This window comes from Mastigoproctus giganteus, chromosome 12 (assembly GCF_048544385.1).
Source record: "Mastigoproctus giganteus isolate SK-2022 chromosome 12, ASM4854438v1, whole genome shotgun sequence".
NCBI lineage: Eukaryota > Metazoa > Arthropoda > Arachnida > Uropygi > Thelyphonidae > Mastigoproctus > Mastigoproctus giganteus.
The window spans coordinates 118,889,463-118,912,524 of NC_143586.1; the positions used below are offsets into that span (position 1 = coordinate 118,889,463).

Sequence of the window (23,062 nt, forward strand, 5' to 3'; positions counted from 1 at the left end):
GAATACTATTTTAAAGGACAGTGCGCGTATAAAAGAACATGTCAAAGGATCAACGCACTTAAGATCTACAGTAATCGCAAAACAGCGTTCAGGTGCTACATCACAGATGGAATAGCTGTTAATAATATGGATGGAAAATCAGATTCAGAAGCAAGTGCCCCTGAGTTAAGTATGGCGAACCCCTACCCAAGTTCATGGTAAGAAACAGGTGGTTTAAAAGGTTCAAGCATCACGCTGGTTTCCACAAAGTTAAAGTGTGCGGTGAAGTCGCCAGTGCCGATTCTGCAGCTGCAGAGAAATTTTGTGATGTGTTGGAAAAAAATTATTGATGAAAGTGGCTGTTCGACGCAGCATATTTTTAACGTTGACAAGATTGCTCTGTATTGGAAAAAAATACCGGATCGAACATACACTGCCCAAGAGGAAAAGACAATTCCAGGTTTCCAGGTGTCAAAAGATAGGGTCTTGCTTGAGGCTAATGCAGTGGAAGATTACAGATTAAAACCACTGCTTGTGTACCATTCTGGAAATCCTCATGCATTTAAGGGCATTAATAAAGCCACCCTACCGACCCTCTTTGAGGATTGGTTTAAATGCTGCTTCATTTCCCAGGTTGAAAAATATTGTCAAGATAACAACACTCCTTTCGAGATTTTGCTTCTATTGGATAATGCTCCTTGACATCCTAAGCATCTAGATAATTTCAATTCGAACGCGAGAGTCGTATTTCTACAGCCAAACACGACTTCACTCATCCAACCTATGGATTAGTGAAAGTGGTTATTTCGAATTTAAAAGCATACTATTGATGCACAACATTTGCTCAGGCATTGTCTGCAGTAGACGATGAGAAAAATTTTACATTAAGAGACTTTTGGAACTCTTATAATATTTACCACAGCTTATAATATTTAAACATTAATAAGGCTTGAGTGGAAATTACTAAAAGTTGTTTAAATAGCACATGGAAGAAAATATGCCCATGGCACATAAAAGGCTTTGAAGGATTTGAAAAAGACAAATCATATGAAGAGGTTGCTTACTGATGGAGGTTGTTGCCAAAGATGTTGAGGAGTTAATAGAGGAAGACGAGAAGAAATTATCTAACGAAAACTTATTGACTTGCAGGCAGCGATAGTGAAAGAAGGTAATGCTGACGAAGCTCAAGATGAACCAAATGAGGAGCCGAGACGCTTCATCACCGAGAGATGGCAATGCCATTTCATGAAATTGCATCAGCAATGGTGAAGTTTGAGAAGATGGACCCTGACAGCAAACGATTCTTAAAAGTTAAGAGGGGTGAATGATATGCTTGCTTGCTACAAATAAATCTACTATGAAAAGAAAAAAAAGCCACCGTTCAATCGTCCATTAATATGTTCTTTCGTAAGGTTGAGCGGCCGACACCTAAATCTCCACAGCCCTCAACCTCCGCAGCAGCGTACTTATCAGCTGACGATGTCGATTCTGGCAACGATGCTCAAGAGGTAAAACTTACTGATGTTATGCCTGTTTCCTCTCTTTTTTTGTAATTTTATAATTTTGAAATATTTTTAAATTGCATGCTTTTGTAATTATTCCTGTGCATGAAATAAAATTTAATAAATACAATAAATAATTCTATTTACATGTTTGTTGAACATTTCTTTTTTGATTCAATCAATTTAGCGAACACAGTTGCGAGTGCTGCACAAGCATGGGGGAAATTCCGACTTACGTAGCGTTCCGTGGAACGCAACCCTTACGCGAGTTGGGGAGTTCCTGTATCTGGTATTCTTGTAGCTAGATGATTAATCTGAGTGAGGTAATTAGTAATTGAAAAAGTTTCAAATCAAGTTTCAAAGAAAGGAAGCGAAAGAGTTCCAAGTGGTTAGTGGAGGTTGGATAACAGTAGAGGTAACAGATGAATTAGACAGAATGGGGGTAGAGATATTTTAAGCCAGAGAATTGAAAAGAGGAGATTCCAAATTACTAAGTTTCTGACAGGGAATATCAGAACTGACATATGCACAAATATCACATTAGAAGTGAAAGGAATCACACAGCAAACAATTAGAACAAAGTGAAATGAGCAGTGGTTGAATCAACTGATAATTGTGATTCTGTTAGAAAAAATGAAGTGGGGTGTGGCGGACTGTAAATGGAAGTGAACATTATTGAGATTGGAACTGAGGCCAATATATTTGTGAAATGAATGAAGTGTTTAGGACGTTTGGATTTTTTAGCAGATAAATTTGTTCTTTTAATTTGACTATTTGTAATTTATTCAGTACTGATAAAATGTTGGGAGGACATGTATGAAATTCTGAAATTTTTGGGGATGGTGTACACATGCAAGGATATATACCCAGCTTGACATAATGTGGACTTGACAGTGCTCCCTGCATACACACTACTCGGACTCTCTCCAGTCACTATCTGGCAGAGTAGAGGCAGCAGAATTATACACTAGCTGATCCTGAAGCCTCCTAGAGAGTTACCAGTAGGTTTGGTCTGGTGGACTATCTAGGGACTGGCCTTCAAACATCATTTTAGATGTAACCTCAAAATATACAGACAACTGGATCTCTCCATGATATCCATCATGTCCTCAAAAGACATCAATCATACCACATGCTGGAATAGATGGGAGAGGGATTGCCTGAGCTTTGCTCTGAAGACCAAATATGGGTTTCACCACTTCAAGCCTGCAATTTTGTCAATACTAATACTAATATTTGATTTTTAATAAATATTTAACTTTTATTATCTTACTTTTAGTGCTGTGTTTGGTGTAAGCAACATTAATGAGTCAGCCAGGAGTTTAGCATTCCATCATTGTTACTGTGGTAGTTTTGTATTGTTATTGTACTGTATTGTTAACCCCTTCCTGGTACATTTTTTTTCCGAAAAATGTGCCGTAACGGATTGACTTTTTTTATTTTACAGATTAAAAGTATGCATTATGCGAATATCCGAGTTATCTCGGGATAGCCAAAAAGTGTTCAAATTATACAGATTTTTTTAATAAATTAGCACTTGAGCTAAAAGAAAGGCACAGAAAAAGACTTCATTACTCATTATATAAATAAATTTAAAAAATCAAGTGGAACTCACAAGCAGTAACCTCCCGCCACAAGCAATAATTGCGAACTAACTGCATTCTGACCCATGGCTGCCACAAGTGTGGTAAGGTGAGGTAAGTGTCGCTTACAGACCAACCAACAAAAACCAGTCGTCTGCTGACAGGTGTAAAAAAAATCCTGAGAAATCTCGGGATTTATCTGGCTAATGCAAAATTAGCCAGATAAATGCCAGAGAAAATACGTTTCAGTCCTAAATTTGGAGGTATTATTGTTTGCTTCGGGTATTATTGTATTCCGAGATATTTCGTATAGTTCCAAATAACTTTTAAAACTAAAAACGAGATATCTCGGGATAATCCATGAAGGGGTTAAAGGAAGGTTATGTTACTTCAAATATGAAGGTGTTTTGGTTTTTTAGAAGATTTGATTTGCAAAAGAAGATAGCATTATTTTGCGTTTGTTAATTGCTGCTTTAGCAAATTCATGAAATTCACAATGGTGTGCTGTAATTAACTTCAACAAGGTCACGGAATTTAAAGATATTGAATAGTCAATACCACCCACCATTCCCAGTACACTCCATTTACCCTCCTCCCCGTTCCATCAAAAAGATGTTAGGATTTTGACGAATCTTGATGCTAAGAAAGCTCCAGGTCCTGATGGTATTTCTCTACTTGTACTCAAACCTGTGCTCCTGAACTTATTGTTGTGTGTTGCCTCTTTTCACTTTCTTATTCTAAAGGTGTTTTTGCTTCTGCTTGGAAATTTGCTCATATCCAGCCAGTTCCTAAAAAGGATGACAAATCCCTCCTAACCAATTATCATCCCATTGCAAGTAAATTAATGGAGAAATCAATTAACTGCCAACTCTTAAACTATCTAGAAATCAATGATTGCTAGTATGGATTCCATCAGTGTCAATCTACGGGCTATATTTTGGCTTATGTTACCAATCTGCGGACAAATTCAATGGAAAAGTTTGGTGAAACTCACGGAAGTAGTTGCTCTTGACATCTCTAAGGCTTGATTGTGTTTGGCATAAAAGTCTTCTAAAGATGCTTCCATCTTATGGTTTGCCAATTGTTTTTTGCAATTGGGTATCCAGTTTTCTGTCTGACCACTCACTACAGGTGGTGGTAACTGGTTGGTTGGCTGGCTGTCTGTCTTCCAACATCTCCCCTAATGCTGGTGTTCTCCAAGGTTCAGTTCTTTCTCCCACTCTTTTCATCTTGTATATTAATGACCTTTTTCTATTGAATGGAAATTCTATCCATAGTTTTAGCACATTGCTAAATGTGCACATTGCATTCCACCTTGCTTTTTTTTTTGAGAAACCTTGCCCTAAACAAACAGCTTCAACTCCTTCAATATCCACTAGAAATTCCTTAAATGCTGATCTTCAGTAATTCTCCAGTCCTCACTGGAGAATTAACTGGAGATAACTTAGTTGATTTCAATCCTTCTAAAGCTTAGTCCTGTCTTATATCTCGCAAAAAGGATTCTTCTGCTCCTATGCCTATCTTCGATGAGACTCCGATTTCTAGACAAGATCATATATCTCTATTGGAGATTACTCTAACTTCTAACCTCTCTTGTCATAATTACATTACAAATATTGCCTCTAAAAAATATTGAATCTAAAAAACTGGGTTTTCTCTTTCGCTCTCAGCGTTACTTTTTTTCCAAGCAGCTTTTCACTCTGAAAAATCACAAATCTGCCCCACCATAGAATATTGTTGCCACATCTGGGGTAGTGCACTCAGATGTGGCAACACTTAAAATTACTAATTTTAAGCTAACTAAAAATTACCTGTAGCATGTCCATGCTCAATGTACATGTCCTTGAGGGCATTCGTGACATCACCTTATCATAGTTGAGAGTTTTCGTAGCCTTCTCTGCTTTGCTTAATTGTAATTCTTTCTTTGAAATCAAGGCAAACTTGTTGGGCCCAACTGTACAATTTATTTTATTCTTTAGTAAGTCACAAGTTGTGCAAGTATCAGCATGAGGGCTATGAAATGACAACTTAGGGAACTCTCTTTTAAAAACTCTTCGGTAAAATCTGTGATCAATTTTACAATTAGGGTACAATAATTTGAACGCCTGATACATTCTGTGTATGTTGAGATCAGGGCTCAGGTAATGTTTTGATGATTTATGCCGAGAATAATGGCTTTCTTCAGTAGGAAATGACATGATATGAACTTTGATATGCTGTTTATTCTCCTCAATGTATTTTACCTTGTGGGCATGTGAGATAGGGTTTTTTCCCCCGTTGTTTTTGAAAATATTGACCCCCTTCTTTTCTACCAAAGTATAAACACATTTGTCTGGTAGCCATAACATGTCTTTAAACGATCTGCTGCATACTTGCACATGACAACTGTCAGAGGGTAAACTATAAGTAACAGAAACTTGCCTCTTACTTGAAGCGGGATCATCCTATTTTCCACGTCTCCTTCTCTGTATGTTGACAATGTTAATCAAACCCATTAGAAACGTACCTTTCACGACAAATGTCTGTTTCCAAAAATTGGCATGAAGTGTGCTTATTTGCTGTTGAGTGAAGTAACGACACTTACATGTAGCCTGGAAAAGAAAATGTTTGGTTATGTTTATAAAGGTTTTGTAAGTTCGATTATACCCACAACAACAACAACAATAAATTAAGAATCAATATTTAAACGTACTATTTTAAAAGGACAAGGTTTTGGAGGCATGCTGAGAAACACTGAATTATAATACAAACAAACACTACCTTAGTCGGGAAACCTTATGGACGGCATGAGGGAGTTACTACCTTCTCTGTGCCAACTGCCGTGCACTTGACACAGGAGGCATCTAGCAGCAACATTTTCAACCTGTTCTGTATTACTTATGGACTAACTACTTTCTCTGTGCTACTGGCATTGGCATTTACTACCTTTTCCATGCAAAAAATAAAGTCGAATTTTTGGCACTTACTACCTTTCCCATGTCAACGCCTCAATTATTGAATCATCTCTAACAGAGTCTCTGCACTCTGTCTCATAAGCATTCTCTATCTGCCGCATGCCTTTTCTATAGATACTTCCAAGGGCACTGTTCTTCTGAATTGGCTTCTGTAATTTCTCCTCCTCTCTTCCAAAGCAGTCTGAGCATGTGCTGCAACCAGTCAACATCCTTTTACTGTCCAACTTCTATTCTCTGCAACAAATCTTCCTTAACACATATTTCCTGAAAATTACAATCTGTAGAAGTTCAAGTCTAATGTCAACAAATATTTTTTATTTTTCTCATCCTTCAACCCATGCATGTTACTATAGGTTCTAATACCTCTCATGTTTGGGATTTTCATAAAAAAAAATCTAGGAAATCTGGGATTCCATATTGAGAATCTGGGATTCTCAATATGGAATCCCAGCGTAGCAAATTCAGTGACAAGCAGTATATTATAAATGTGAGAAGATTTGAAAGTATTTATGAATTATGGAGTTGTGCTCATCTTTGTAACTTCATTCTATTTTCAGCTATGAGTAACAGAGTAATAAGTGTGTTTACAGTTGGTTATAAGCATTTAAGCACATCATTTTTATATGTGTGTCATGGTAGTTTAATTATATAATATATGGAAAAAATTGGCGTTTTCTGTTATGCTTGTAATTTGATGGATATTTTATTTAAGTTAAGCTAATTAATTTTGTCTTTGTTTTTTTCAAGGAAAAACATCTCTGATAAAGGCATTGACAAAAGATCCTCATCTTGAACCTAAAAATGAACTCTTTGCAACATTAGATGTTACTGTTCATGAGGGAATACTGCCATCATACCAAAAAGTACTTTTTGTAGATACAGTGGGTTTCATATCAGATATTCCTGTCTCTTTAATACAGTCATTTGCTACTACTCTTGAAGATGCACTCCAGGCTGTATGTTAACATTTTTTTTTTTTTTGTTGTTATTGTTGTTTTGTTTTTTCTTTAATCAATTCAGTTTTGCATGATTGATAATTTTGTCTGAGTAATCCCCCAGGGGCTGAAATCTGGTGAGTATGGGCTTGGCACACCCAGGGTCTTGAGCTGGAAATCATCATTCTTCTCTTTCTTGGTGATTCCTTTCTACTTTTTTTCTCTCTCTCTCTCAGGGTAATAGGGAAATTTTTTTTTGGCCAGTGCAGCATAAGCCTCAGACTTCCTTGCACCATATGGCTATTAATAATAATAATAATAATAAAAAAAAAGTTTTAATATTTTTGCTTAGAAACATTTGAAAGGTGGAACATTCAGAAAAGTGGGGGGGGGAGCAATGGAAGATTATTATAGTTGAATGATTGAATTGTTTGATTGCTAAATTGTTAAATATTAAATTTAGTGTGGAGTGATCTTTTCTTCATTGCATCATATTAGTGTGCCTATAAAAAAAATATATATATATATTTTAATATATATATTTTAAAAAATATATATATTTTTTAATTACCATATTCTAGGTCAGTTTCTATTTTCATCCTGAAAATTTATGATTGATTATATATTATGTTTTGTGATTATATAAATTGATATAAGTTGATCCCATTTTTTTATTGTCTTTCATATTTTACATAATGACATGTTATGGTAAAATCTGCATTAATAATCAATTTTTGTTTTAATTCATTTATTCTGCGTTTTGTTTTAAAATTTTGTGAGTTGTAGCATTTTTATTACACTTCACTGTAAAGAAAATTGTAAGTACTCCCTTATGTAGAAGGCCATAAAACCAGCAAGTATGTAGGTTTTTTGTTTCACTTCATGTAAACTTACATATGTGAGTTTTTGACACTGATATTGCTCTTATTAATGCTATAGATACATATATGGAGGGTTTGATTATATAATTGAGCTGTTTCTCGCTGTCCATTTACTGTTGTACTGCACAATGGCTTTTCTGCCTCAATATGGAATCCCAAAAAGCATAACTGATGAATTCTGTGAACTGTTCTCATGTTGTGAAGAAGGTGAACAAATTCTTGGATTTTAAACAGTGAGCAACATTATTACAATAGAAAGCACAAAACTGCAGTTGCTGGAAACATGTTATCGAGGCGTTCATCCTGCAGTGGATCAACAATGACTGAAGACGATGATAATGACACAGTGAGCAACTATACATAGTTTATATAGTTGGTAAGTTTATAATAGAGTTAGCATTAGTAGAGGCATTTGATGCAAGAAAGCAAGCTTATGCAGCATCAGCCAAAAAAAAAATAAAGTAAAATAAGTAAATAAAAAATAACCACTTCCACTTCACCCCTCTGTTCGTTCGAAATACCTGTCCAGCTGAGCCTTAAACTTATTTAGGCTATCAACTTCCACGACAAGGGATGGAAGTCTGTTCCACCTACCAACCACCCGCTGGCTAAAGGCAAATTTCCGCACATCTACCCTACATCTGTCTTTCCTCAATTTGAATTTATGCCCTCTCAGGTGATTATTCTCAGCAAGAGGAAGAATCCCATCAGCATTGAGCATGCTCAAACCATTCAAGGCTTTGTACACCTCTATCAGATCACCTCGCTGGTGCCTAGTCTCCAGACACTGTAATTCGCAAAACTTAAGCCTTTCTTCGTAAGAGCACCCCTTTGTTCCATTCACTAATCTTGTTGCCCTTCTCTGTACTCGTTCCAGCAGCTCTACATCCTTCTTGAAATGAGGCCTCCAGGCCTGTATACAGTACTCTAGGTGTGCCTGACCATTGCCTTATACAAGGGAATAATCACCTCCTTATCCCTGCTAGAAAAATTCCTATATATCATTGACAATACACCATGAGCTACTCTTGCAGCCCGTCTGCACTGCTCAGAGAACTTCATATCTGCCTGCACAACCACCCCCAGGTCCCTTTCATTCTCTACCACTGTCAGTGTAGTACCACAGAGTTGATACGTTGCTCTGGGGTTGCTGTTTCCCATGTGTAGTACTTTACATTTGTCAATGTTAAACTTCATTTGCCACCTCTCAGCCCATCTGCTCAACCTTTCCAGATCCTGTTGCAGCAGCATAGTGTCAGTAGTGTCCTTGACAACCCTGCCAACCTTCGTATCGTCTGCAAACTTGGACATTAAGCTTGATATACCATCATCAATATCATTTATAAATACAGAAAACAATAAAGGACCCAATACTGAACCCTGAGGGACTCCACTAATAACATTAGTCCACGATGAGCAGTGTCCATTGATTACCATTCTCTGTCTTCTCCCGCTCAACCACCCCCTATATCCATTGCAGCAATGCCACACTGCTCCAATTTGTGCAGCAATCTTCCATGTGCAACAGTATCAAAAGCTTTTCTCAGATCCAAGTATATAATATCAAAGTTATTCCCTGCATCCAGTTCTTTTGTGACTGCATCATGGTATCCAATCAAATTGGTCAGGCAAGACTTCCCCTTAACAAAACCATGCTGTGTCCGAGCTATAACTGAAGTCTTGTCTAGATGATCCTGCAGTGCTTCTTTAACCAGTGCCTCCATTAATTTTCCGGGAACAGAAATTAAACTCACAGGTCTATAATTACTTGTGTCAGCCTTTGATCCTCCTTTGTGAATTGGGGTCACATTTGCACATCTCCAGTCCATGGGTACCTCCCCTGAGTCCAAGGAAGCTCTCATAATTATGGCTAAGGGCTTGCTTACTTCCTTCGCTGCCTCCTTTAATATAACTGGATAGATCCCATCCACCCCAGGTGCCTTTCTTGTGTTTATCTTCAACAATTTCTCCTCCACTTTACTCTCAGTTATTAAAGATTCTCTAGCTTACTGCCAGAGTTGAATACACCTCTGGCATTCCCCTCGCTGAATAACTCCTCATGTGTGAATGTCGATGCAAAATATTCATTTACTTTGTTAGCTACCTGAGCAGGATCATCAACAGTTGACCCATCGATATCAAGTGGACCAATCTGATTCATTCCCTTTACTTCTAGAGTTTACATAGGTAAAGAACTCTTTTCTGTCTTTCTTTGAATCCTTGAAGCAGAAGGGAAAACACCTATGGAATAAGAAAGTGAAAAAAGGCGGCAAAGAGTAGTAGTAAGTTCAGGAGCACAGGTTTTGAGAACAAGTGGAGAAATACCATCAGGACCTGGAGCTTTCTTAGCATCGAGATTCATCAAAATCCTTCTGATATCTTTTTGACGGAAGACCACAGGAGGCATTGAATGGAGCGTGTTGGGAATGGTGGAAGAAAAATGGGATGCTAGCAGATCAGCTTTATCCTTGGCTGAAGTGACAACAGAACCATCTGGTTTGTACAGAGGTGGGGGCAGAGATGGGCAAAGGTTGTGGCCAATAACTTTGGCAAGAGACCAGAATGCTCGGCTGCCATTAGGGCAAGAAGCAAGTTTTCTACTCTTAGCCTGTTCAAACTCTAGTTTGGACTGATTAATAACTGCTTTACAATTGTTGTGAGCTTCGGTGTAGGCAGAAAATGAAACTGAAGAATTAGAAAGAAGCCAATTACGATATGCAACATTCTTCTCTTGAACAGCCTTAGCACATTTATTGGAAAACCAAGGTTTAGATAAAGGACGAGATTTTAAAGTGGAGTTGGGATAAAGGATTCCATTCCTGCAAGAATAATTTTACTGACACGATCTGAGCAAACGTTGGCATCAGAAGTTTTGAAACAGTAATCCGACCATGGAAAAGAATAAAAGAAGTCTCGCAGGTCATCCTATTTTGCATTCTTGTAATGCCAAACAACACGAGGTTGGGAATAGCCATCAGATAAAGGTTCCATTGGAGAAGAGACAATCACCAAGTTGTGATCTGAAGTGCCTAAAGGACCTCTCACTTCGACCATGTACTTAGAAGGGTTGTTTGTGAGAAAAAGATCAAGCGTACTGGCTGTATGATTAGAATTGTCCGGTATTCTTGTAGGTAAATGAACAATCTGTGCTAGGTCATTAGTAATTGCAAAAGCCTCAGCATCTCGACCTGCTGGGTCGGTGTGACTAGAAAACGGAAGCCAGCTGGAGTTGTGAACAATAAAATCACCAAGGAAAATTACCTCACTGTTAGGAAAGTTGGACTGGAGAAAGTCAAGTTGCAAAGAGAGGAAGTCAAAGAGCTCCAAGTGATTAGTGGATTTGGGAGAACGGTAGAGACAGCAGATGAATTTGAGACAATGAGGTAGAGAGATTTTAAGCCAGAGAAGATCAAAGAGAGGAGATTCCAAATTGCCAAGTCTCTGACAGGGAATATCAGAACGGACATATGCACAAGTACCACCTTTGAGGCAAAAGGAATCATACAGCCAATAATTTGGGCATCTGAGATGAGCAGTAGTTGAATCAACCGATAAGTGAAATTCTGTCAGAAAAAATACATGGGGTTTGGCAGACTGCGAGTGGAAATGGACATCGTTGAGATTAGAATTGAGACCACGTATATTTGTGAAATGAATTAGGAAGTGCTTGGGAGGTTTAGATTTTTTTGCAGATAAGCTTGCTCTATTAGTTTGACAATTCATGGTGTATTCAATAGTAAGAAAAAGTGGGTGGGACATGCTGTATGAAGTAATGAAATTTTTGGGTATGGCGCACATGTGGTAAGAATATACCCAGATTCTTGACATAACGTGGCCTCGACAATGCTCCCCGCATACACACTACTCGGGCTCCCTCTAATCTGTCAGAGTAGAGGTAGCAAGATTATACAAAAGTTGATCCGGAAGCCTCCTAGAGAGTTACCAATAGGTTCGGTCTGGTGTACTAACTAGCAGCCGGCCTGCGAACACCATTTTAGAGCTGTACCCTCATAAAGGTAAGGAATGTTGGATCTCGCCACGACGTTCATCCTAACCTCAAAAGTCATCAATCATACTGCATGATGGAAGAGATAGGGAAGGGTTGACCGCAACTTAGCTCTATAGACAAAACATGGGTTCCACCACTTCAAGCCTCCAATAAGCAAAGTGGTGGTATTTCACCGGTTGATGAGAGTCATCTACCACCTAGTTCTGCCTGGTGACATAGAGGGGCGGCGTTCTTCCATGTGGTGTGGGAGCCACACCTCGACTCCTGCTTACATTGGTTCACACCTAGGTGGTCACCCACCATGTACTTGTGCATGGAGGTTATACCCAGGATTACTAACAGTCCCACCATCGTGAAGGTGCAAGCAGAGGATGTGGCTGTCACAGACTGTTCGGACTTCGTTGAAATTGGGTCCACTTGACTTGAGTGTCACCCGAATATCAGTTCCATCAGCGTTTTAGACTCCCAGGTAGCAAATACAGCTTGTCTGGCATATCTGAGAGAATGTCTGTGACAACCTCAAGGAGCAGCAGCAGAGTTGTAAAATCTGTTGCACATCATCTGTATACTACAAGGAATATCAGTTCCTGTGGCCACACTAAATTTTTGCAGTCACTCCAAATATTTCCTGGCTGTAGTAACACCATTATGTTTCTATTTGGAAATTACATCGGCCACCATTACTTTAATATGCTGCTGTTTCTCTGCAATAGCACAAACAGTTTGATTTTTAATGTGGTATCCTATGATGTTGGAATTTACATGGCACCCTGTTGGAATTTACCAAGTTCAATGCCTCAACCTATCTACTGTATTATTCATTGATCTGTTTACTTCTAGCTTGAATGTAGTTGCTCTTTTATATCTTTTATGTGAATAGCAGTTGTGGTTAATTTTTCTGCATCCTTCTGACAATATGACATATTTATGTAAAACATATGTATAATAAATTATAAATATATTGTTATTAAATCATGTCTTTCTAACACTAAGCACATACCTTTTTAATTCAGGTTAAGGATTTTACACTTGGCATATAAGTCAACCTTAAAATCTTAGAAGATATTGAATGCTTCAAGAGGATAAAATGGTGGAGATTGAAAGAGGAGGATTTGAGGAAGGAGTTTAAGGAAAAGGTGCTAAAAGGAATAACGTTACCGGAAGACATGCAAGAGTGGTGGAAGTTAAATAGTTGTATCATAAGAAAAGTTGGAGAAGAGTTGTTGGGGAAAACATTAGGAAAGGGGGTGCCGGAGGGAAAGGAGGTGGCAGAATGAGGAAGTGCAATTAGTGATAAAACAAAAGGAGATGAAGAAAAGATGGGATTTAACAGGTAGCCAGGAAGATAAAGAAGCATATAAATTAGCAAATAAGGAGGCAAAAATGGCTGTGACAATAGTAGAGGACAGAGGTCGAGGCCTATGGGGAACTGGAAAGGAAAGATGGAGATAGGCAATTGATGAAAATAGCTTGAGTACACCTTGAGTACTGTATATAGGTCTGGAGGCCTCATTTCAAGAAGGATATAGAGCTGCTGGAATGAGCACAGAGAAGGGCAACAAGATTAGTGAATGGAACAAAAGGTTGCTCTTACAAAGAAAGGCTTAAGTTTTGCAAATTACAGTGTCTGGAGACTAGGCACCGGTGAGGTGATCTGATAGAGGTGTATAAAGCCTTGAATGGTTTGAGCATGCTTAATGCTGATGGGATTCTTTCTCTTGCTCAGAATAACCACCTGAGAGGCCATCAATTCAAATTGAGGAAGGACAGATGTAGGATAGATGTGTGGAAGTTTGCCTTTAGCCTGCGGGTAGTTGGTTGGTGGAACAGACTTCCATCCCTTGTTGTGGAAGTTGATAGCCTAAATAAATTTAAGGCTCAGCTGGACAGGTATTTGGAACGAACGGAGGGCTGAAGTGGAAGTGTTTTTTTTTGGCTGATGCTGCATAAGCTTGCTTTCTTGCATCATATGCTAATAGCCAAAGTGAGAGACAAGGCATCAAAGGACTTCTCATCAATAAAACAGATAAAAGATGAGAGGGGAGTGGTTATACAGGAGAAGGTTAAGGAAAGGTGGAAAGACTATTTTAAGAAGTTATTAAATGAGGAAAACTCAAGACCATTATGCGAGGATGGAGAGACGAATGAAAGAGTAGCGGAAGGCATAAACAGGAAAGAAGTGGAAGACGCGCTCAGAAAAATGAAGAGGGGAAAGCAATAGGTGTTGATCAGATACCAGTAGAGGTATGGAGAAGTCTGGGAGAAGAAGGGATCGATATCCTATGGGACTTTATGGAAAAACTGTGGCAGCAGGAGAGGATACCCAATGAGTGGAGTATGCTGTTTGCTGATGATATTGTACTGTGCAAACCATCCCAAGGAAAGGTAGAGAAGAAATTGGAGGAATGGAGGAAAGCATTGGAAGAGAGAGGCATGCGGATGATATCGTACCGTGCAAACCATCCCAAGGAAAGGTAGAGAAGAAATTGGAGGAATGGAGGAAAGCATTGGAAGAGAGAGGCATGCGGATGATATCGTACCGTGCAAACCATCCCAAGGAAAGGTAGAGAAGAAATTGGAGGAATGGAGGAAAGCGTTGGAAGAGAGAGGCATGAGGATAAGTATACGTATGCCAATCTATAAAGGAAAGGGTGATGTACAAGAATGTGGGAACTACAGTGGAATAAAGTTAATGTCACATTTGATGAAGATCTGGGAAAGAATTGTGGAAGGAAGGATAAGGCAGGAGATGGAAATAGGAGAGGAACAGTTTGGTTTCATGCCGGGAAGAGGAACAACAGATGCGGTCTTTGCTTTAAGGCAGGTGATGGAAAGATACAGGGAGATGCAAGTACAATTGCACATGGTGTTCATAGACCTGGAAAAAGCATATGATAGTGTATGGAGATGCATGAGGGAGAAGGGTGCATCAGAAAAGTATGTAAGGCTTGTGAAGGAAATGTATGAGGGAGCGGTGACTCATGTTAGGAGTAGTGTACGTATGACTGAGGGGTTCTTTGTAGAAGTTGGACTGCACCAGGGATCAGCTCTTAGCCCATATCTGTTTGATCTGGTAATGGATGTGTTGGTGAGAGAAGTGAAGAGTAGAGCACCATGGAGTATGCTGTTTGCGGATGATATTGTACTGTGCAAACCATCCCAAGGAAAGGTAGAGAAGAAATTGGAGGAATGGAGGAAAGCATTGGAAGAGAGAGGCATGCGGATGATATCGTACCGTGCAAACCATCCCAAGGAAAGGTAGAGAAGAAATTGGAGGAATGGAGGAAAGCATTGGAAGAGAGAGGCATGCGGATGATATTGTACCGTGCAAACCATCCCAAGGAAAGGTAGAGAAGAAATTGGAGGAATAGAGGAAAGCGTTGGAAGAGAGAGGCATGAGGATAAGTAGAACAAAGACAGAATATTAGGTATTGAATGGAGAAGATGAGAGTTCTATAAAACTGCAGGAGGAAAAGCTACCATCAGTTTAGAAATTTAAGTATCTGGGATCGAACGTTGAGAGGGATGGAGGATTGAGTGCAGAAATACAGCATAGACTGCAATGTGGATGGTTGAACTGGAGAAAGATGAGTAGGGTGCTGTGTGATAAGAAAGTAAATTGTAGAATGAAGGGAAGAGTGTATAAAACTGTGGTTAGACCCGCATTGATGTACGGTGCTGAGACATGGGCGATTACAAGGGCCCAGGAGAAGAAGATGGAAGTGGCGGAGATGAGGATGCTAAGATGTGTGGTGTGATGAGGAAGGACAGGATAAGAAATTACTACATCAGAGGTATGGTTAAAGTGGGGCCTCTGAGTAAAAAAATGCAGAAATCTAGGTTGAGGTGGCTTGGACATGTGGAACAAAGAAGTGAGGAGTATGCGGGGAAGAAGTGTGAAAAGTTGGAGGTGATAGGGAAGAGGAAGAGGGAGAGACCTAAGCTGAGATGGAAGGAAAAGGTAGCAGAGGATTTAAAAGAGAGAGGATGGAGGAGAGAGGAAGCCCAGTATAGGGAGGAATGGAGGAAAAGAATTAAGGACGGAAATGCTGACCCCATATAAACGTGGGAAGAAGGCGAAGATAAATAAGAAGAAGATTTAATACTTCAAGAATTATATCCCAGAATATATTCGGTTTTAAGTAATTGTAGTCAAATAAGAAAATTATGCAGCATAACTTGCATAGTTTCTGTAGTGATTAAAACACTTCTTGCTATATTGCCTCTTTCAGATCATTAACTGTGTGAGAAGTGGTTTTAAACCCTTATATGTCCCCATATAAAAATATTCATGTGAGTTTAAATTAGTTGACAGAAGTGGCTAAGTGAAACTTCTGTTGTGAACATTAGAAAATCTTCATGGGAGTCCTCTCTTTCTAAATATTTCCTTCAAAAAATTCGAAACAATAGCTGTTGTATAAGACTTGCATGATCTTGTTGGAATCGGTTTTCAGTGGTATCAACTCCATAATCCATGAGAAAAGGACAGTCATTCTAAGAAACTTTTTCTCTCTAAATGGCCACTGTTATGCCACGTGATTTTTTAAAAGTATTAGTTTATTTAGCTTTATTCACTAATTTATACAATTAGGTGATGTTTCTGAACCTCTGCAGAACCCATCCTCACACCATGCTTGAATGTACTAAAGGACAGAAAAACAAATTATTATGAGTTACTGTAAATATTGGATTATCTATAATTTGTAAATTATATACAAATAAAGCTTAAAGTAAAGCTTACCTGTCAACAGCATTCCTCTTGCTGAACGACTAAGTCTCCTTCATTTAGTCAAGGAGAGCTAATAACAGCTCATTTTATACTTATGTTATGTCTGGGTCAGGAGGTTGACTGGCCAAAATAGTAGGTTGCCAGGTCAGTTATCATGGAGTCCAAAGCTCCTTATAGTTCAATTGTGCTTGGGGTTAACTTTTCAAGATGGTTAGTTAAGCCCTGCTCCCAAAAACTTCCCAGGTTGTGGTTATGCTAGTGGTGGTGTGGAGGAGAGGAATCTGCTGTCTTCTTGTCTGGAGCTTTCTTTTTTGTTTTTTGAGAGAGTAAGGCAGTGGTTTTCGACCTTTTTTTAATAACGGCACCACTAAGTAATTTATTTTATTTTGTCACACCCCTACTCAATTTTCTGCCTGTTAGATCCAATTCTCTCTCTCTGTATATATACATAACTAATATTAAAAAAATGTTATATGATAGTTATTACAATAATATAACTATAAACAAAATTACAACTCATAATACAAATTATATATATATATATATATATATATATATATATATAATAATTTTATTCTTTATATAGAGATACTAAATAAACCGATTATAAATCACCACAAAATTAAAAAGATAGCGTATACCTTTTTATAATGTAATAAATATATAAATATAAAAAAAAATAAGTTTAGTAACTTAAACCCAAATTACGTGGCACCCCTGGAATGTTGTTGCGGCATCCCAGTTGAAAACCACTGGAGTAAAGCTTAGCTAACCATTCCATAGAATCAACCTTAAGCACATTTGAACTACAAGAAGCATTGGGCTTCAGGATAACTGATCTGGCAACCTGCTACCAACTATCAGCATCCTGACCCAGGCCCAACATAAGCATAAAAATGAGCTGTTAACAGCCCCCCACCCCCCGACTGAATGAAGGAGACAGCCATTCAGCAAGAGGAAGCTGGATCGACAGAATCCATACTGGCGATCAGATGAAAGATTTCTAGATAGTTTAAGAGTTGCCGATTAATTGATTTCTCCATTACTTTAGAAAGAGTAGAAGTAATTGCAGTGGGATGATAATTGGATGGGAGGGATCCAATTTAAAATGAAGCAATTTTAAAATACATTACTGGTCAATTGTGCCATTAAAATGTTGAGGATGGTGCCCTGCTCACCCCACCGTAGTTCCAGTTCTGGATATTCAGTAATTGAATTCAGGATTTCATTTGTAAAATAAATGATCCTGGCTTGCAAATTTTCAAAAAAAAAAAAAAAAACGGTGTGTGCACCCTATACTTACGAAAGATATTTTATGTGAAAACATCTTTGACGAAAATCAGAACAGTTTTAAAATCAAACAACTAGAACCGAAATTATGAACAATGTAACATTTTATACTTACACCTGCTGCATACTTACTCTACTGAATCAACATTTGGAAGAGTTAGCGAAATCTAATCCAATAGCCTAATTACACATCAATTGTAGCCATTTGTTGAATAGTATGAAATGCAACAATACAATTACTTGTATTGTTGCATTTTCTTTACATTCCATTGTTAGGTGCTGCTATAGATGTTTTCATATCAGTAATTTTCTGAGCAGTGAAAAGGGCTGAATTTGTCACCCTGCCGCACTGCTATTGCCTTTGTGTTGAATGATGCTGAAGTCAAATGCAGAGTGTTGTCGAGAGTATTAAGCACACCAAACTAACAAAATAAAGGTGAAGGTAGCAATGAGCGAGCAAAAATGACAAAGGCTATCGAGTTTGCATAAAAGACAAACAGAAAATCAAGCATTGGATTTAGCACTGCCTTCAACTAGCAATGCCTCTCCTCCATCTAACAGTAATGTACCAGAGGTGAGTATTAATTATGTACAATGGAATGTTTCTCCAATTGCAGAGTAGATGAGTTTAAATGATCGAGCTCTTTTTCCTTACACCAACTACTATTTACATAAGAAAGGCCATCGAGAGTTTGAAAGGATATTGGGCGCCTCTGTAGCCAGGTGGGAAGGAGCAGCAGTGCATAGCACACACTTCTGGATTAGACCGGGGTTCAAGCCCGTCACCACCAAATACAGAGGATGTGAAAAGGTCAGGGAATGACCACCGCATATTCCCGGAGCAGTATGGCCTTAGTTGCTAATGCTCCTAAAAACCAAATAACAAAAACGAAAGAATATTTTTGAAAAATAATTTTTGTTCTGTATGCTACATTTTTGCGATCGACTATGGTTCAAAAATGACACAAAGAAACCAGCTGCTAAAGATGCACCATTGATACGCACTGCATTTTCCAAGGTTGATATTGATGGGATCCTTGTGTGTAATAGCTGCAGAGGATCACTTAAGAACAGCACCATTCCAGCACTATCTAAGTCGAAAGGATTTGTCTACCTAGAAATTACATTGTATTTACCAAAGTTGGTTTTGGTGACAGAGAAGCTTATTTCTCCTCACTTACTGTTCATACAAATAAGGATCATCTAGACAAGACTGCAGTAATAGTTAAGACACAGCATGGGTATGTTAAAGGTAGGTCTTGTCTGACCAATTTGACTGGATACTATGATGTGGTCACAGAGGAACTGAATGTCAAAAATAATTTTGATATCATATACAGGTCGGCCATCACTAATCCAGTTCCACCGCTAATTCGGACATAATTTCCGCAAACGTAATTTCAAATTTCCCAGGTTGGTGCACCAACCTGCCGCTACTGTTTTGGTGTCGTTGGTTGCAGCATCAGCTGTTGGCACGAAATCCTAAACACTGGAAAGCCATTTCTACTTGTTTTTCTGCATTTATTATTATAATCTGCTCACATTTAGCCCCAGCCATGGTTCCAATGGAAACTGAACTTGGCCTGTTATAATGTAAGGTCACTCATCGGTGAAGACAGGATATTAGAGCTTGAAAAGGAATTAGAAAATGTGAATTGGAATATCATCAGTTTGGCTGAAACAAGAAGAAGAAATGAATCACTTATAAGTTTATCAAGTGGAAATCTGCTGTACACCAATTGAAACAGTGAAAGGAGTGAAGGTGGAGTTGGCTTTCTGGTCCATAAAGATTTTAAAAACAACATTTTGGAATTCAAAAGTACATCACCAAGGGTGTCAAGACTAATACTCAAGATTTCTAAGAGGTACAAGCTAAATATTATAATGATTTATGCACCAACATCGAGCCATGATGATGAAGAGGTTGAAGAAATGTACACCGAAATTGAGAGTCTTCTAGATGAGCAGAAAACCCACTACACTATTATTATGGGGGACTTCAATGCTAAGGTTGGAAAAAGACAAAACAGCGTAGAAAGGGGAACTATAGGAAATTTTGGAATTGGTTAAAGAAATGAAAGAGGCGAAAGACTTGTGGAATTTGCAGAATCTCAAGGACTGTCAGTAATGTACACTTTTTTCAAGAAAAGGGTGAACAGAAAGTGGACATGGAAGAGTCCAAATGGATTAACTACTAATGAAATCGACTTCATCCTCACTAACAGAAGATATATTGTGAATGATGTTACCATCCTGAATAAGGTAAACGTTGGAAGTGATCACAGAATGGTAAGATGTACACTTGATATAGATGTAGGAAAGAAAAGGAAAAAACTGACTTGAGTAAATAATACAAAGCGGTGTTTCTTGACTATTTTTTCTTCTTTGGATTTCTTTTTCCCTATAGGTTTCTTGGGCTTTCTCACTTTCTGAAAGTGATAAAGCCACTTTCTGAAAGTGATAAAGCCCAAGAAACCTATAGGGAAAAAGAAATCCAAAGAAGAAAAAATTAGTCAAGAAACACTTGTCATGATGAACCGAAGACGACAAATGAAAAGCTAGAAAAACACTGACAGGGAGAAAATTGAGTATACTGAGTTATGCAAAGCCATTAGAAAGAGACTCAGAGAGGACATAAGATTTAACACAAGAAAATTAGAACAAGCATTAAGGGAAAACAAAAGATTTAAATCAGCAGCCATGAGCAGTAATACAGAAAGACAAATGATACTGAAACTGAAGAATAGTGATGGTGTACTTATAAACAGCAGAGAAGGCATAATTCAAATAGCAGAAGACTACTATAGAGAATTATACAAGGAGCAGGGGAATGATTCCAGAAGTGGGGAAGATGGATTGCAAAGTAGCAACACATACGACATACCCGATGAGGTAGAACATGCATTGAAGAAAATGAAGAATCAGAAAGCCCCGGGGGAAGATGAAGTTACTGCAGAGTTGTTAAAATTGGGAGGAAGAGACATAACACAAAAACTGGCAAGGCTCTTCACAAAGTGCATTAGAAAAGGTGTGACACCTAAGCAGTGGAATAATGCAATCATAGTTTTGCTGCATAAGAAAGGAGATAAATCAGAAATTGAAAATTATAGACCAATTAGCTTGTTATCCCACATGTACAAGTTGTTCACAAGGGTCATTACTAACAGATTAGAAAGAATACTTGATGAGAATCAACCAAAAGAGCAAGCTGGCTTTAGGACAGGATTCTCAACTATGGATCACCTTCACGTAATATCACAGCTAATGGAGAAAGCAAATGAATATAAAACACCATTATGCCTGGCATTTGTGGATTATGAAAAGGCATTTGACTCCATACAGCATAAGGCAATGTTTCAGGCACTGCAAAGACAAGGCATAGATACCCCATATATTATGATTTTGAAGAAAATATATGAGAGTGCTACCTTCTTTATTAGACTAGATGAAGACAGTAGGAAATTTAAAATGGACAAAGGAGTTCGACAGGGAGACACAATATCTCCGAAGCTGTTTACTGCTTCCCTTGAGGAAGCTTTCAGAAAGTTAGACTGGTCGCAGAAAGGAGTCAAGGTGAACGGAGAGTACCTAAACCATTTACGATTTGCAGATGGGGTCATAAGCCACGATCCCAAAGAATTAGAGGAAAATCTTAATCAGTTATGCACAGTTAGTAAGGATTTTGGACTAAAGATGAATATGGCTAAAATAAAAGTAATGACGAACAAGTATGCCACAGAAAGGGAAATAATGATTGAAGGAGCAGTAATTGAAAAGGTGGAGTCATATACTTATCTGGGACAAGTTATTAGCTGTAATAATGATAAATGGCTGGAAGTCAAGAGAAGAATAAATTTTGGATGGATAGCATTCAGGAAATATAGTGACATACTGAAGAGCAATATCCCAGTTTGTCTGAAACGTTAAATAATGAACCAATGTATACTCCCTATCATGACTTATGGAAGTGAAAGAATGGAAGAGAAGCTGAGTACTACACAGCGAAGAATGGAATGAATTATATTGAGAATCAGACTTAGATAAGAAGAGAAACATATGGATTAGGCAGAAACTCAAGTAAAGGACATTCTTAACAAAACTAAAGAACTAAAATGGTCTTGGGCAGTACACATAGCTTGAAGACATGATGACAGATCGACTAAGAAAATAACAGGATGGTATCCAAGAGGAGCTAGAAGAAAACCTGGAAGACAAAGGCGGAGATGGATAGATGAAATTCGTGAGTTTGTGGGTAGTAAATGGATGGCCAGTGCTCAAAACAGAAGGAACTGGAAAGTTGCTGGAGAGGCCTTCATCCTGCAGTGGATTGAAAATGGCTGATGATGATGATGGTTCCAATGCATAAAGGGAGGTCTTGTCTTACCAAGACTATGGTGCATCTCGTGGTGTAAAGCGCAAACACCATACATTGTTCCTAACAGATAAAGTTGAACTTCTGAAAAAACTTGACGGTGGTGTGTATGTGAGAAGTTTAACTCTGCTTAGTAAATTGCAGAAATTTCTCTCAGTTCCTCTTATTTTAGTAATTTTCGTTTAGCTATTCCTTTTTAGCTTTTTTTTTTTTACAACAGACTTGTACAAACTTGCGGAAAAATACAACACAATATGATGGATAATACAGTGCGCTAACGAACTTGTTTTCACAAAAATCTCTAACATTACTGACAAACTTATTGCAACGTTTGAGAGTTTATTTTGTCGCAGTTAGTTTTATTGCAGCACTCGCAATAAACTAATCACAAACGACCTTCATATGTGTGCCTTAATAGCGTCACACATATGTGGCCGACACAGCTTCTCAAGAAATAAACTAACCTACTGGGCCACGTCGGCCACATAAATGCGACATAAAAAAAACTCTTTTCTTTTGATATTTTAAGCAAAAAATCGGTAACACTAACATTACAATATTTATTTTAGAATTACTAATCAAATTATTTGCTAAATATTTTTTGGTCCCTGGAGAATTTTTTCTTAAACTAGCTTGGCAGTCAACGTGTTACAGTTAGGATGAGATGGTTAACTGTATGTGCTAAAATAACCACCGGTGATCCAGCAAACTCACTAATCTGGCACCCCGCAGGTCCCAACGCTGCTGGATTAGTGACAGTCGACCTGTGCTTGGATTTCAGGAAAGCTTTTGATACTTTTGATGCATAGGGAAGACTGCTGTACAAAT

The 23,062-nt window shown here is 38.2% G+C and overlaps 1 protein-coding gene across 1 annotated transcript in view; it reads left to right on the forward strand.

Moving 5' to 3' along the window:
- LOC150077362 (GTP-binding protein 6) overlaps positions 1-23,062 on the forward strand; it is a 300,778-nt gene that overhangs the window by 126,574 nt on the left and 151,142 nt on the right. The window contains exon 6 of the mRNA XM_090386669.1: positions 6,766-6,974. Coding sequence (XP_090242795.1) covers positions 6,766-6,974 — 209 coding nt within the window. The remainder of the gene's footprint in view (positions 1-6,765; positions 6,975-23,062) is intronic.